The sequence below is a fragment of the Oncorhynchus masou genome, chromosome 2 (genome assembly GCF_036934945.1).
Source record: "Oncorhynchus masou masou isolate Uvic2021 chromosome 2, UVic_Omas_1.1, whole genome shotgun sequence".
NCBI lineage: Eukaryota > Metazoa > Chordata > Actinopteri > Salmoniformes > Salmonidae > Oncorhynchus > Oncorhynchus masou.
This window is the reverse complement of record NC_088213.1, coordinates 40,887,515-40,904,189: the sequence shown is the minus strand read 5'-3', so window position 1 is coordinate 40,904,189 and position 16,675 is coordinate 40,887,515. Positions and strand designations below refer to the sequence as shown.

General features: G+C 46.4%; 1 protein-coding gene across 2 annotated transcripts in view; it reads left to right on the top strand.

Annotated features, from left to right (window-relative positions):
- LOC135504927 (T-cell immunomodulatory protein-like) overlaps positions 1-16,675 on the top strand; it is a 139,724-nt gene that overhangs the window by 115,823 nt on the left and 7,226 nt on the right. For both annotated transcript variants that reach the window (XM_064923877.1, XM_064923868.1), the window contains one exon: positions 14,103-14,227. In XM_064923877.1, coding sequence (XP_064779949.1) covers positions 14,103-14,227 — 125 coding nt within the window. The remainder of the gene's footprint in view (positions 1-14,102; positions 14,228-16,675) is intronic.

Below are 16,675 nucleotides of genomic sequence, written 5' to 3'. Positions count from 1 at the left end.
GAGGCCTTTTCAGGGCTGTAGCCCCAGGGGTTTAATTGAAGCCTGGCTTCTGTGTTTGCCCAGACAATCGCCCTGTTGCCCATCTCACCGGAGGTTATCTCACCGCCCGGCCTGATAATGTTGACACAGCGCGTTTCCTGCTAGAGAAAGGCGTGATGGGTAGAGGGCTATTGGTTTGCTTGCTAAGAAACGGCGGGCTTTGTTGCTGCGCTCTTTGTTAGGAGGTTGAAAGGGAGGAGGAGAAGAGCCTCCTGCCTTAGGGGAAAATAAAAGTGATTTGATGAAAAAGAACCGAGCTATACGTCCGAGATTATATTTCAAGGGCTCAGTGAAGAGGAGGGAGAAAGAATAGAGTTCTTAACAAAGATCTGTAGGAAAGGTTCTGTGTCTACGTCTGTGTGACTGGGTGGCTTGGAGGCAGAGGTGGAATTGCCACGTTCTGGGTCACTCAGTCAGGTCCCCTTCATCAGAAAGGCTTCAACACAATGACAGAATTTCTCTAATGAAGCTAGCCGCATTCCTCAATACAAAACTATACCGTAGGACTTATGGAATGTGGTGGCTTGTATTGTCGCATGTAGCAAAATCACTTAGCCAGCCAGAGTAACAATCAATGTCAGACTGAGCTATTTAACCTGAAAATTGGTTAAAATGGCTGAATTGTAAGTACACACCTGCACTGTGAAGTGGTCTTTACACCCAACCTAGTTCAGCCTGAACAAGGCAGACTAGACATTAAACCATGGCCCATTCAGTCTCATTGTTCAACACCTGAGAACTGAACTGATAGACAACCAGCGTTACACTTTTGATAATGAAGTGTTTTGGACCTGTCAATGTTGGTCCGGTCCGAGGTGTGACTGGTGCCAGTGAAGAGCAGGCCAGCTAAAGCATGACTCGGGGAGGTAATTTTGTTGCCTGAACAGGACAGATGAGTTGAATTAGGCCTAACGTCTCCCCTGCTGTCTCGAGGAGGTGACAAGGCCATTTCAAAGACAAAATTGCAAAATGGCTTAGAGGACAGACGTTATTTTCAGAAAGCTGAGAAATGGATTCAAGCATTTGCAAGATTTCCTCAGTGAGTAATTCCATCTCTTAAAAAGCCTTGGTTCTGTTCACCATTTTTTATTTTTTACTTTATCCATCGTCTGTGTGTGTCTGGGTATCAACGATGAATAGGACAGCAAGGCCTAAAAAGCAGAGAATCTATTTGAGTATCTAGCTACATCCTGTTCTGTTTGAATCATCCACTAAAGGAAAATGCAACAATACAATCGTCATTTTGAGAAGAACACTCTTCCCTCACTCCTCCCTCTCTGTGACAGGACCCCGTTTATAGGGGCAAGAGAATAGATCAATCAGTCCACAAGGAGTACAATCAAAAGAACCACAGTCAGAAAGCCCTCCGTCTTTCCAAACAGTTTGTTTATTGTTCAATAATCCCCAACCGCCATTCAATTTTGCAGGACTCTCAGACACCAAACCGTGAGATTAAAAAAATCTCTTATTTCTTGTGTTAAAGGTAAACTTCTCTCAAGGGTTTGGAAACATTGAAAATACTCAAACCTTGACAGAGGAGAGGGAAATGGCGAGGTAAACCTAGAATAATACATGTCTAACTGGAGTGAATGAGGAAGAATAGAAGTCCAGATAGTTCTCTTTGCAGAGAGTAATCTTCAAGGGGGGGGGGGGAGAATTCCCTTTCTCCCATTCATGCTTGTATTCTGTGTGGATGTTGAGCCTCCGGGTTGTGGTCAAGGCTATTTAAAGACAACTTGGATTCACTTAAAGCCCAGATTTGGGATTCAACACCCAACGGGTGTGTCAACATGCAGCGGTTTAGGATTGTCCTCTTGACCCCTGTGCTGGAGCTCTGCTCTGTGGGCTTGAGAGCAGCTGTGTGTGCATCAGACACCTCTCCCTGAGAAGGTCATCTAACAGGCTGACCTGAGGAAAAAGACCCCAACACCTGCCCTCCTGGAGGCTGAGCCAATGAGAAGGAGAGGGAAAGTCCAGAGCTGTGTGCACACTGACTGAGGGAGATGCTCGGAGTATAGGTTAGATATACTGTACAGTATGGAGAGTGGCTGGTTCAGCCCTGGCTGGGTTATTCCCAGGACTCCTTATTTGACAGTAATAAAGTGCGGGACAAAGCCAGTGTGTGCAGGGTGATTTAAAGTGTATTTATTCTAGGGGCATGGGGAGAAGGCAGGTGGACTGACAGAAATGAGCGATGATGCGCGGACTGTCTGCTCTCTCTACTGGGGCCCCACGCTCTTCATTCACTCTTCAGCACTAAAAGAGTGGGAAAAGAGGTGACTGAGGGATGGGAAGTTAAATATATGAATGGATGTGGAAGGAAAGGGCTATGGAAAAGACATACTGTGGAGGGAGAGGTTAAAATGGCTGAACAATAGCAGCAAATGCGGCGAATAGCGGCAAGTGCGTAATGGGTAATGGAATGAATATCTGGGTCAATGGAAACGAGGGAGTAGAGGGGACGGGGGAAATAAAGTGAAGGTTCAGGGGCTAGGATGCACACTACACACTACACTACGCTGTGGTCAACAGATAGTGCTCTTACCACTGTGTCACAGGCCTTCAAGTTCTGATTGGTGAACCTGCGTACGTAACTCAGACCCAGCTCTGCCATCTCGTTATGGTATTGAGCCTTGGTCATAGTGCTGGACAGGCAGCTCCCGTCATACTATCATGTATGGCAGTAGCCGATTAGCCTCGGTGCGCTGCGGTGTCTCTGTTTACGGTGGTTCTGTGGAGGCCTGGGTCTGTGATGCTGAGGCTAAGGGACATAGGGGATTTAAAAGGCCTGGCTGGCTGGCTGGTCCTGTCAGATGATCCCTGGCTGCTCTGCCTGGCTGCTCTGCCTGGCTGCTCTGCCTGGCTGCTCTGCCTGGCTGCTCTGCCTGGCTGCTCTGCCTGGCTGCTCTGCCTGGCTGCTCTGCCTGGCTGCTCTGCCTGGCTGCTTTGGATGTGTATCGATCCCCAGGACCCAGGCGGTCTCCATCTCCACATCTCCAGCTGGAGCTAGTGAATCAACCAACAGAATATTAATGCGGGCTCTGTCTGCCGTGTGTGTGTGTGTGTGTGTGTGTGTGTGTGTGTGTGTGTGTGTGTGTGTGTGTGTGTGTGTGTGTGTGTGTGTGTGTGTGTGTGTGTGTGTGTGTGTGTGTGTGTGTGTGTGTGTGTGTGTGTGTGTGTGTGTGTGTTCATACGTGTTTGATTGTGCGTACTTGATTGACTGTGTGTATGTGCATACTTGATTGATTGTGTGGGGGGGGGTAGTTCATACTGTTTGTGCAGCAATGCATGTGCTGTCTGTGTGCTGTCTGGTCCTCAGAGAACCAGTGCTCCATCTGAACATCTCACCTTAGTCTCCTCACCCCTCTGGCTATTTATATAAGGCCCTAGTATGCAATAACTTATCTTTCCCCTCATTCCTTATCCCCTATGGAATTAGAATTCAGCTGTATTAGAGATGAATATTGACCTTAACGGTAGAGTTCCATACCGTTGGTTTCTGTGCAATTTGGATCAAGGGAGTTGTTGTTCTGCACAGTTAGTAAATCAGTAGACCATATAGAGTAATCTACAGTCCCCTGTGGTTTTTAAAGGTACATCTATATGTGGTTAGTGTGGGGTAAAGCTAGTGGTGTCAGGCATAATAAGCAGACGAGATCGATTACCCTGGACTGGTGCTGACAGGACAACGGCTGTGTGTGTTGTTTCCACTGAGAAGGGGAAGGAAGGAGGGAGTGAGGGCTTGTCTCGCTGTGCCCAGAGAATACTGGATGAAATGAAGCAGAGAAATCACAGTCATTTGAAAAATGACGGATGGTGAGTGAACCGTACCACAAGTACAAAACAGGAGTGGAGATGCGCTCTCTCTGTCCACCTATCTCTCTATTCTTGTCCCTCTCTTTCTCTCTGCCATGGTGCCGGGGCTTTTGGCTGGCTCATTGGAAGGGAGCAGCGGAGGGAGGAGAGGAGAAGGAGGGGTGAGGAACAAACGGCTAGGGAACTTAGGCAGGCTCTGTTTAATTAGACAAATGAGGATGGAGGATTAAGGACAGCAGAGAATAACACCCCCCCCCCCCCCCCCCACGCACACCGACACCTACACAGACACAGACACCTACACACACAATCACTGTTCTGTGCGGTGAGCGAAACAGATTTGATACCCTCTGTGCGACACTCATGAGTGATCAAGTTGGGTCAAACAAGTCACTCTTCGTACAGATGCCCAGGTAACCAAACACACTGCGCACACTACACACACTCTCTCTCACACACACATACACGGCACCTGTTGGGCTGGACCTGTGTCTTGTCACGCTGAAGTCAGTGGAAGGTGTGGAAGTGAGCAGAGCTAACCAACCGGAGAGGGAGAGGGCGGGAGGATTATTATTGATCAGAGCTTTGTTCTGCCCATGATTCCCTCCTGTGGGTTTCTGCACTCAGGCCAGTTAATTGGTCTCAAATTGAATGCAGGATTACCCCTCCGCCTGTTCAACTCCTCCTGTTTATCTCTCCTACAAAACCACACAACACACTCGCTCTCTTTCCTTTCGCTCACTCTGTCTTGTTCTCTCACGCGTACTATATCTTTCTCTCTCTCCCTCTCTTTCTCTGTCATTCTTCTCCTCTTCTCCCTTTAGTGTGTTAATATTGTCTCTACATCTCCTCTTCTCCCTGTAGTGTGTTAATATTGTCTCTACATCTCCTCTTATTCCTGTCGTGTGTTAATATTGTCTCTACATATCTTCTCCCTGTGGTGTGTTAATATTGTCTCTACATCTCCTCTTCTCCCTGTAGTGTGTTAATATTGTCTCTACATCTCCTCTTCTCCCTGTAGTGTGTTAATATTGTCTCTACATCTCCTATTATTCCTGTCGTGTGTTAATATTGTCTCTACATATCTTCTTCCTGTCGTGTGTTAATATTGTCTCTACATCTCCTCTTCTCCCTGTAGTGTGTTAATATTGTCTCTACATAACTTCTCCCTGTGGTGTGTGTGTTATGTTCACCACTGTGTTCCATCAGTGGTAACGGTCTCAGTCCTAATATCTTCCGTGCTCCCCTAATGTAATAGATATGCATGCCTCTCAGTGGCTGCTCTGTCGCCACAGTAACCTGTATTAGAGGGCACATCTCAACTGCAGCCTGGTGTCCAATTACGAGAGAGAGAGAGAGAGCGATGGAGAGAGGGAGCAATGAATATGTAGAGGGAGCGATGGGGAACGAGAGAGAAGGAGAGATGGGGGAACAAGTGAAAACAACCAGCATGTTGGAAGTCACTGCCTATTCTGGTTACCTCTTCTCTCAATGCCAGTCTTGGATCTGTCAAACCCAGGTCTCAGTTTTGCCTCATTCACCGTCTCCTCATTGTGTTTCTGATGATCAGACGTGACGCGCTGATGGATCTCAGCAAACACTGTGTCACCCACGGTGCCGTGAGCTTTAATTTGGTCTTTTCCTCCTGCGAGAGCACCAGTGATAAGAGAAGAGCCCTATGGGCACGCCACTTATCTCCTCCACTACAGACACCCGCTTCTCCCCACAAATCAACGTCTGAATCTGCCGTTTGCATTGTGTGGGCGCTGAGGGCCCCCTCTCCTCTCCCAGGCTTAGCTGTGGCTCAGTGTGTACCACTTCATTCCTTTATCCCCCCAGGCCCTGCCGCCGTAGTGTCTGCAATCGCCCCTATGTGTCCTTTCCTGTCCCTCCCATTGCTGTGAAAGTGCCCAATCGGGGGGGGGGGGGGGGTTCTATAGCGACGGATGTTGAGAATCTCTCCGCAAACAGGTTGCCCAAAGATGATCCGGGGCCTTGGGAAGATGTGAGGGTGAGGCTTTGTGTGTCTCGCTGTGTGCAACCTACGCAGGATTTGATGTAGCCAGTGTGAATTCTTTATACACTGGTGTTTAAAAGATTGCTACTGGTCACGCTGGTCACCATTTGAGATTATGTGTGTGACCAATGAAGGTCAAAAGCCTGCGGTGTGTTTTGTGTGTGTGTGTGTGTGTGTGTGTGTGTGTGTGTGTGTGTGTGTGTGTGTGTGTGTGTGTGTGTGTGTGTGTGTGTGTGTGTGTGTGTCAGAAAATTATATCATGGTTTTAGAAGCTTCTCATTTGAGTCAATTGGAGGTGTACCTGTGGATGTATTTCAAGGCCTACCTTCAAAGTCAGTGCCTCTTTGCTTGACATCAATGGAAAATCTAAATATATATTTATTTTTTTCACCTTTATTTAACCAGGTAGGCTAGTTGAGAACAAGTTCTCATTTGCAACTGCGACCTGGCCAAGAAAAAGCAAAGCAGTTTGACACATACAACAACACAGATTTACACATAGAATAAACAAACATACAGTCAATAATAGAGTAGAAAAAGACTATATACAGTGCAAATGAGGAAAGATAAGGGAGGTAAAGGCAATAAATAGTCCATGGTGGCAAAGTAACTACAACATAGAAATTAAACACTGGAATGGTAGACGTGCAGAAGATGAATGTGCAAGTAGAGATACTGGGGTGCAAAGGAGCAAGATAAATAAATAAATACTGTATGGGGATGAGGTAGTTAGATGGGCTATTTACAGATGGGTTATGTACAGGTGCAGTGATCTGTGAGCTGCTCTGACAGCTGGTGCTTAAAGCTGATGGAGGAGATATGTGTCTCCAGCTTCAGTGATTTTTGCAGTTTGTTCCAGTCATTGGCAGCAGAGAACTGGAAGGAAAGGCAGCCAAAGGAAGAATTGGTTTTGGGGGTGACCTGCTGGAGCGAGTGCTACAGGTAGGTGCTGCTATGGTGACCAGTGAGCTGAGATAAGGTGGAGCTTTACCTAGCAGAGACTTGTAGATGACCGGGAGCCAGTGGGTTTGGCGTTGAGTATGAAGCGAGGGCCAGCCAACGAAAACATACAGGTCGCAGTGGTGGGTAGTATATGAGGCTTTGGTGACAAAACGAATGGCACTGTGATAGACTGCATCCAATTTGTTGAGTGTTTTGTAAATGACATCGCCAAAGTCGAAGAACGGTAGAATGGTCAGTTTTACGAGGTATGTTTGGCAGCATAAATGAACGATGCTTTGTTGCGAAATAGGGAGCTGATTCTAGATTTAATTTTGGATTGGAGATGCTTAATGTGAGTCTGGAAGGAGAGTTTACAGTCTAATCAGACACCTAGGTATTTGTACAGTGATTGCTCCTTTAAAAGAAGCATTGACGCTTGTCTGGAGGTTAGTTAACACAGTGTCCAAAGAAGGGCCAGATGGATACAGAATGGTGTCGTCTGCGTAGAGGTAGATCAGAGAATCACCAGCAGCAAAAGCGACATCATTGATGTATACAGAGAAGCGAGTCGGCCCGAGAATTGAACCCTGTGGCAACCCCATAGAGGCTGCCAGAGGTCCGGACAACAGGCCCTCCGATTTGACACACTGAACTCTATCAGAGAAGTAGTTGGTGAACCAGGCGAGGCAATCATTTGAGGAACCAAGGCTGTTGAGTCTGCCGATAAGAATGTGGTGATTGACAGAGTCGAAAGCCTTGGCCAGGTTGATAAATACGGCTGCACAGCAATGCCTCTTATTGATGGCGGTTATGATATCGTTTAGGACTTTGAGCGTGGCTGAGTTGCACCCATGACCAACTCTGAAACCCGATTGTATAGTGGAGAAGGTACAGTGGGATTCGAAATGGTCTGTGATCTGTTTGTTAAATTGGCTTTCGAAGATTTTAGAAAGGCAGGGCAGGATGGATATAGGTCTATAACAGTTTGGGTCTAGAGTGCCTCTCCCTTTGAGGAGGGGGATGACCGCGGCAGCATTCCAATCTTTGGGAATCTCAGACGATACGAAAGAGAGGTTGAACAGGCTAGTGATAGGGGTTGCAACAATTTTGGCACATCAATTTAGAAAGAGAGGCTCCAGATTGTCTAGCCCGGCTGATTTGTAGGGATCCAGATTTTGCAGCTCTTTCAGAACATCAGCTATCTGGACTTGGGTGAAGGTGAAATGGGGGAGGCTTGGGCGAGTTGCTGTGGGGAGTGGAGGGCTGTTGATCGGGGTAGGGGTAGCCAGGTGGAAAGCATGGCCAGCCTTAGAAAAATGCTTATTGAAATTCTCAATTATAGTGAATTTATCAGTAGTGACAGTGTTTCCTAGCCTCAGTGCAGTGTGCAGCTGGGAGGAGGTGCTCTTATTCTCCATGGACTTTACAGTGTCCCAGAACTTTTTTGAGTTTGTGCTGCAGCATGCAAATTTCTGTTTAAAAAAATAAATAAAATCTAGCCTTAGCTTTCCTAACTGACTGTATATATTGGATCCTAACTTCCCTGAAAAGTTGCATATCACGGGAGCTATTCGACGCTAATGCAGTACGCCACAGGATGTTTTTGTGCTGGTCAAGGGCAGTCAGGTCTAGAGAGAACCAAGGGCTATATCTGTTCATGTTTTTTATTTTTTATTGAGTGGAGCATGCTTATTTAAGATGGCGAGTAAGGCACTTTTAAAGAATACCCAGGCATCCTCTATTGACGGGATGAGGTCAATATCCTTCCAGGATACCCGGTCCAGTTCGATTAGAAAGGCCTGCTCGTGTTTTAGGGAGCGTTTGACAGTGATGAGGGGTGGTCGTTTGACCGCAGACTCATTACGGATGTAAGCAATGAGGCAGTGATCGCTGAGATCTTGGTTGAAAACAGCAGAGTTGTATTTGGAGGGCAAGGTGGTTAGGATGATATCTTTGAGGGTGCCCATGTTTACGGATTTGGGGTTGTGTCAAGACCTCAGAAAAAAAATTAAGTGTTAACACCATGGGATTACGCAGCCGTCATACCGCTCAGGAAGGAGGCGCTTTCGGTCTCCTAGAGATGAACCTACTTTAGTGATAAAATCAAATCCCAGAACAGATCAATACCAATCCCAAAGCAAATCAATCCCAGAACAACAGCATAGGACCTTGTGAAGATGCTGGAGGAAACGGGTACAAAAGTATCTATATCCACAGTAAAACGAGTCCTATATCGACGTAACCTGCAACAGCAAGGAAGAAGCCACTGCTCCAGAACTGCCATAAAAAAGCCATGGTTTGCAACTGCACATGGGGACAAAGATCGTACTTTTTGGAGAAATGTCCTATGGTCTGATGAAACAAAAAATAGAACTGTTTGGCCATAATGACCATCGTTATATTTGGAGGTAAAAGGTGGAAGCTTGCAAGCCGAAGAACACCATCCCAACCCCGAAGCACGGGGGTGGCAGCATCATGTTGTGGGGGTGTTTTGCTGCAGGAGGGACTGGTGAACTTCACAAAATAGATGGCATCATGAGGAAGGAAAATTATGTGGATATATTGAAGCAACATCTCAAGACATACATCAGGAACTTAAAGCTTGGTCGCAAATATATATATATATATATATATATATATATATATAATATATATATATATATATATATATATATATATATATATATATATATATTTCCACCTTTATTTAACCAGGTAGGCAAGTTGAGAACAAGTTCTCATTTACAATTGCGGCCTGGCGAAATGGGTCTTCCAAATGGACAATGACCCCCAAACATACTTCTAAAGTTGTGGCAAAATGGCTTAAGGACAACAAAGTCAAGATATTGGAGTGGCCATCACAAAGCCCTGACCTCAACGCTATAGAATATTTGTGGGCAGAACTGAAAAGGCGTGTGCGAGCAAGGAGGCCTACAAACCTGACTCAGTTACACCAGCTCTGTCAGGAGGAATGGGCCATAATTCACCCAACTTATTGTGAGAAGCTTGTGGAAGGCTACCCAAAATGTTTGACCCAAGTTAAGCAATTTAAAGGCAATGCTACCAAATACTTATTGAGTGTATGCCAACTTCTGACCCACCGGTAATGTGATGAAAGAAATAAAAGCTGAAATAAATCATTCTCTCTACTATTATTCTGACGTTTCACATTAAATAAAGTGGTGATCCTAACTGACCTAAGACAGGGAATAAGGGGTTTGGAAACTTCCGACTTCAACTGTATGTTTGAACTTGTGAGATTCCTCCCTTGTTCCCTGACTTACCAGAGCAGTGTTGGAAGTGAGTGGTTGGGGAGGAGACTGGAGAGTAGCTTTTCCTTCCCATTTGTTGTGAAGCTAGCTAAGTTCCTCACCTCTTCCTCTCCACTAGATAACTGAACTCTGTGGGGCAGGAGAGCAAGCACTGCAACTTTTATGTTCTGAGGCTTTTAATGCTGGGTGGGGGGGTGTCTCTTTGGCTAACTGTGTGTGCGTTGTGTGTATTGTACTCGCACATGTTTCTGAATTAACTTTTGGAGCTGAGGAGTCCTGACTTGTTGGGTGTGATGATGTGTTCTGCTCTGTTTGCCACACAGACAAAACTCGGAGACTCTAGAGTGTGTGTGTGTGTGTGTGTGTGTGTGTGTGTGTGTGTGTGTGTGTGTGTGTGTGTGTGTGTGTGTGTGTGTGTGTGTGTGTGTGTGTGTGTGTGTGTGTGTGTGTGTGTGTGGTACTTTTCAACATGCTTGACACTCCTCACACCCAGATTGGAGAGAGCCTGGGAATGAGTGAATGTGATAAGCTGTGGAAGCGTAAGGTTCCTTGAGTAAACCTGCTCTTTGGGAGCTGTTTGGCTGGCTGGCTGCTCTGAATCCGTTTTGTGGTCTGAGAGGGGGATTGGAGCCTGTCAGTCATGTGCTGCAGGCTGGAGCGCCTGGCCAAGGTCTGTCTGTGTGCTCCACGGCCGCGCTGCAGAGAGATAAGACTCCCACTCCAGGCTGTAGGCCGCAGCAGCTAGCCAGAACCCCCATCCCACCTCCAGCCTTCCTCCAGCCAGCACCCCCCCCCCAGTGCATGGCCTCTCTTCAGCCTACCTCCGCACCTGCAGAGTGGCAGTCCCTAAGCCAGCTTCCTCTCTCTCTGAGTGACACATCCTCCAGCCGGCGCCCAATGTCATTGTCTGCTCCGGGCCGTCACCAATGCTTGTTTAATGTGAGCGGGTCAGAGACGCAATCAGAAGCCTACTGTTCCTGTCTTTGACCCATCCCAGACGCCCCGATACTGTCAAACGTTTGATTTTTTTTATTTGCACAAAATGTGCAACGCTCTTGTAGTGCGAGATGTGCAACGACAACTTTTGAGAACGGTGGTCAGTAATAGGTCAATGAGAGCTGGCCAGAGAAGAAGCCAGTGAGATGATGACGTTGTTCCGCATCACCCAGGATGTGTCGACTCTCCAGCAGAGGTCATGTCTGCCACTCATATGCTTTTGTACTTGCCTTTATTATCCAAAGCCAAAGTGTCAAATCGTTTCAGCTCTGTAGTTCACGAGCGAGATGTTATTCAAGTCAAAATGTCTTGGCTCGATATTTCAACTCAGTATGGCAAGCGTGGATCTCTGACTGAAAACCTTTTATAAGGCTGCTTTGAGTTAACTAATCTAATCACATCAAGGGAAGAATCTTGTGGCGTGTCACCCCGTCTGTGTCACATGGTTTAGTGTGCTCACCCACTCCGTTAGTGAGACAGGGGGAAGAAAACACCGGAAAGAAGGTCGTTTTAAAGTGAGGATTTTGAAAGTCGAGAAGGGAGAGAGGTGCGTGTGTGTTTCTTAGTTTCAAACATTTATTACCTTGACGAAACAGATATGACCTTCCTGAGCTCGCTCTGCCATTCAGTTGGAGGGAGAAGCTGCAGTGTGTGTGTGTGTTTTGAGACAACAGTTCAGATGGGGACAAGTCAGTGCTCACACTTCTTTCTGCTGACTAGTGTGTGTGTGTGTGTGTGTGTGTGTGTGTGTGTGTCTGAACCTTTGGTCCTGTGCCTGACAGTATAGATAAAGATCCCCCCCCCTCCAAAAATATTGTTTATAATCTCTTTTATGCATTGGCCACGTTTTGAACCATATCACTTTATCCAAAGAGTCATTCTGATGAAGCAATATACACCTTAATCAGGTTACTCTGTCAGTTTATGTGTGGTCTCCTAGTGTGAGTCTTCTCATTTAGTGGACAAAGCCGAAACTGCAACTCCTTCCTCAGCTCTCTAGAGCCAGAAAGTAGAGCCAGGACAGTTACCCAGAATTCAAACAACATCTTAATGTACATGGATGAAGTCATTAGCTTTCCTTAGTCCTTTTTTCCAGCACGGTAGCACCTCTAGACTTTTTTTTTTTTTTACCGAACAGAGGTAGGGTGTTTTTCTTTTTAATAGTATCATTAACCCGTCTCTCCCCGCTGTAGGGTCTTGGATGCCCCCTGGTCAGAACATAATGAAACTGCACCTCATTCCCCACCACACATACATAACACAGTCTTTAGTGAGTGTCCAGAGAGGACTAAATTGATTGCACACATAACATATACGCTGACTGTTCAAAACATTAGGAACACCTTCCTCATATTGAATTGCAGCCCCTTTTCCCCTCAGAAACAGCTTCAGTTAGTCAGGGCATGGACCTTACAAGGTTTCAAAAGTGTTCCACAGGGATGCTGGCCCACGTTGACTCCAATGCTTCACGCAGTTGTGTCAAATTGGCTGGATGTCCTTTGGGTGGTGGATCATTCTTGATAGACACGGGGAAGTGTTGAGCGTGGGAAACCCACAAACCGTTGCACCTGGCACCTACTACCATACCCCGTTCAAAGGCACTTACTTAATATTTTGTCTTGCACATTCACCCTCTGAGTGGCACACATGCACAATCCATGTCTCAACTGTCTCAAGGCTTTAAAATCCTTCTCTAACCTCTCTTGGCCCCTTTATCTACACCAGTGGTCACCAACGGGTCGATCTCCAAGGCATTCGTTGTCAATCACCAAACATTCATTTGCGTTCCTATCTTTGTTTTTTTTGTTTTTTTGCGTTGTTGGCGCCATTTGTTTCAGCAGCCCTAACGGCGGGAAGGCAAAATGTTCCCATTTTGAACCATTTCATGTCTCTGCCTGCCCGTCAGGCCCAGATAGCAAATCAAGTGCACCTCTGGGCCTACTGCTGGCCAATCAGACAGCTCAGTTTCCTCGAGCCATAGACTGTAAAAAGAAGCCTTGAATGTACAGCAAGGTTGATAGAAACTCCGTGAACACAGAGAAGAGCTGCTGTTTTTATGAGTAAGTTCATGTTTTTAAGTTGTTATTCAGCACCGTCTACAATCAGCACTGTTCGCTGTAATGAACGACTATAGCATTGTGTCAAGAGTTAATAACCTGCTATTGTATCATAACGCTGATGGGAGGGATCAGTGTGGTGTCCATATTAGCAGTCAGCCTGCTGGTGTAACTCGCGCTGTGACGTGGACCTCCGAATCAGTGTCGCTACAATGGGAAAGCCACTTTATTAACAGAAATGTAGACGGTACCATATTTCTACCTGTAATGATTGAAGCGATTACATTTGGCTTTTACAGCAACTGCTCTGAAGCTGCACGATGTAATCTGCTCCGTCACTGCAATCAATTACGGAAAAGCAGGAACAGGGCTCAAAATCTCGCTCTCTCTCTCTCTCACACACTTTTATTTCAGAGGAGCTGGACTAATGGTCCTCGTTTCAAACTGTTACAATGGAGATTGGTGGAAGGTAGTATATAGATTCTCTCAAGATGGAGTTACACTTGTGCTTCACTGATAGACAGGCATTCAACCCCAGGCTTTTAGGCTCTATACTGAGGCTGTGTGTGTACATAATAGCTAGGCAGAACACAGTGTGTTTCTTTCTATGTGGACAGTATATATTACTATACTCAGTCATTGAAGCGTTTGCTTGCTGCATGTTGTAAATGTAAAAACAGGCTTCCATCTGAGTGTGGGTCCAGACCAGCCATGCAATCCATCCACATTTATCCTGATTTGTTGCTGCGGTGCTCTCTTTGTTTACTGTAAAGAGGGTGATTTACGTCGGCTGCGCTTGGCAGGGCCTGTGCGTGGGGCCAGTGATGGGGTGGTGGAAGGTGGTAAAAGCCTCTGGGCTGGGCGACGGTAGGTATAGGACGGTCTGATTTGTGTCTTTTTTTATGAGACTTGTTTATGGGTCTGAATGGCTCTAATGGCTCCTTTGTTTTCCCCTCCATGCAGCGGGCCAGCTGAGCCAGTCGGCCCACCTCTCCCTGCAGCTGCCTTACACCGTCCTGGGTCTGGGGCGCAGCGCCAACTTCCTGGACCACCTGTACGTGGGTATCCCCCGGCCCCTCGGGGACAAGGTACTGTATGGTGCGCCGCAGCACTGGGGGAGGGGAGGGGAGCGGAGAGGAGGGAGATGCCAGACAAAACACAGGACAGGATGCAGTAGGAGCTACAGCAGGTCTTAGTTAATGCACCATGGAAATACTTTTTCTAGTCAATGCACCCATGTGGAGAACACACCCAGAGCCACTGATACTGACACTAACTATATTGCAGGTTGATGTAAATGCTGTACATGTTTCTTCCTGTTGCAATATGATAAGTAGATCTATTGTGCAGTAAATAATTTGTTATCTTCTTCGTTCCCCCACTTTTGTGCTACCTCAAACATTGGCATGTGGTGTGGGTTCGTGTGGAGCGACAGCCTTCTGTCTCTCGTATCGCGTGCCGTTTGGAATGCCGTTTGTCGGTTCCTCGATAGATTCCCCTGCGCGGCTTATTTGAATTTGAGACGCTGGCTCCCGTTCCTCGCCTGTCAAAGAAAAGAACAGAGGTCTTCATCATAGCGGATTTGCATTGCAAATTTCTGCCCATACCTCACTACCTTGGGAGCGAGGCTCGTACAGAGTAAGGCATCTGAAGTACAGCAACGTGCTCTGTTATCGCTCGCACCCTTTGAGTAATGCAAGAAAATGTTTCCACAAAGGTTCACATTTCCCCACACAGCAGTTAATAAAATATAATGCTTTGTATTATGCTAACCAATTTTTACCTTCAGAGGGTGTATGGATATGGTGCGTTCAGTGCTACATACACTGAGTGCACAAAACATTAAGAACACCTGCTCTTTCCATGACATAGACTGACCAGGTGAAATCTATGATCCCTTATTAATGTCACTTGTTAAATCCACTTCAATTAGTGTAGATGAAGGGGAGGAGAAAGGTTAAAGAAGGATTTTTAAGCCTTGAGAAAATGGTAGTTGGTGCCAGGTGCACCGGTTTGTGTCAAGAACTGCAATGCTGCTGGGTACAGTTTCCCGCGTGTATCAAGAATTGTCCACTACCCAAAGGACATCGAACCAACTTGACACAACTGTGGTGAACATTGGAGTCCTGGGCCAGCATCCCTGTGGAACAGGGGGGGGGAACACAATATTAGGAAGGTGTTTCTAAAAAATGTACACTCAATGTACACATTTAATGAACAGCTGTGTGTCTGACTGTCTCTGATAGACCTGAGAGAGACAGATAGGAACTGTCTTCAACCCTCCCTCACAGGGAAAAACATTCAGGAGGCCTGTGAGGGAGTTAGGGAGGGAGGGAGAGAGAGAGAAAGAGAGGAGGGAGTGTGTTCTACTTCTACTCTCCTCCTGTACACTTGTCTCAATCCCATGAGGATCCTTTCTTCCCCTCACAAGGTTTACTTCACTAATCAAGATTCCCGCTCTGCTCTCGCCTCCCAAAAAACCCACTTCACTCCCAACTTCAGACCCAGCTCTCTCCTTTGAAACGCTCTCTGAAAACCCAGAAACGCTTTCCTCCTCTAAAACGCAGGCGTCTTCTCTTAGCCAAAGCGCCGGAAGCTCAGCCTGTCACTGTCTCTCACCGCCGTTCTGCATAAACCACACTGCATTGAAGAGCAACATGTCAGGGTTAGCTTAGGAGGTTAAGAACTGCAACTTGTAATGAACTAGCACACTGTTCACAGTGCACTGGCTCAAGGTGACTCATTCCAGTTCGTCATTATTCTCCTTTAACCTATTTCGCCTCAAACACAAACAATCAAAATCCCTGAATCTGCAGCTCTGAATCGCTTTGAGTCTTTGCCTTACATAGTATATGCATCGCTGAGCGATGTAGGTGTGTCATTCACTTCTATTGACATTTCTCAGTGTCAGGAAGGAGTCATATGCGCGGCTTCCTAACCCACACAACCCTCAGCATTGTAACGATACTCCAGCTAATGGGACTGTAGGAAGTAGGCTGACACCAGGGGGATACTTCAGCAGACCTCATTTATTTAATTTATTAGCCTGTCTGTGTTTTAAATGCATGGCTTTTAAATAGCTCGGGTATAGGTAGCTGAAACCCCTGGGCTCTCATTAGGGTGGTTCTGGGTAAACGAGGACGCAAAGTACCGGCGGCACACACTGCGTGTGCATCTGCGTGCGTGAGCGAGCAAGTGTGTTTTCCTTATCCCTTAATGTTGCCAAATGATAGATGTGTGGTCGGAAATGAGTCTCTCTTCCCTAGAGGACTCTGTGAGAAAGATGAATTTAACGTTTGCCAGTGATTGCCATCCAGTAGCAACTTGAAGAGGGGAAAATTACCTTTTGTAATTAATACAGAAGCTGGCTTTGAAAAGCTTTTGAGCTTGATCTTCATAGAATGAAGTTTCTTAAACTCTGGAGCCGGAGAGCAAATTGTGGTGCAATATAGGAAATGACTCAGGCCCTACATTGAATCTGCACTGAGAAGTGTGGGATATATTGCCTGCTTTGAACTAGACTTTTTCCATTATTG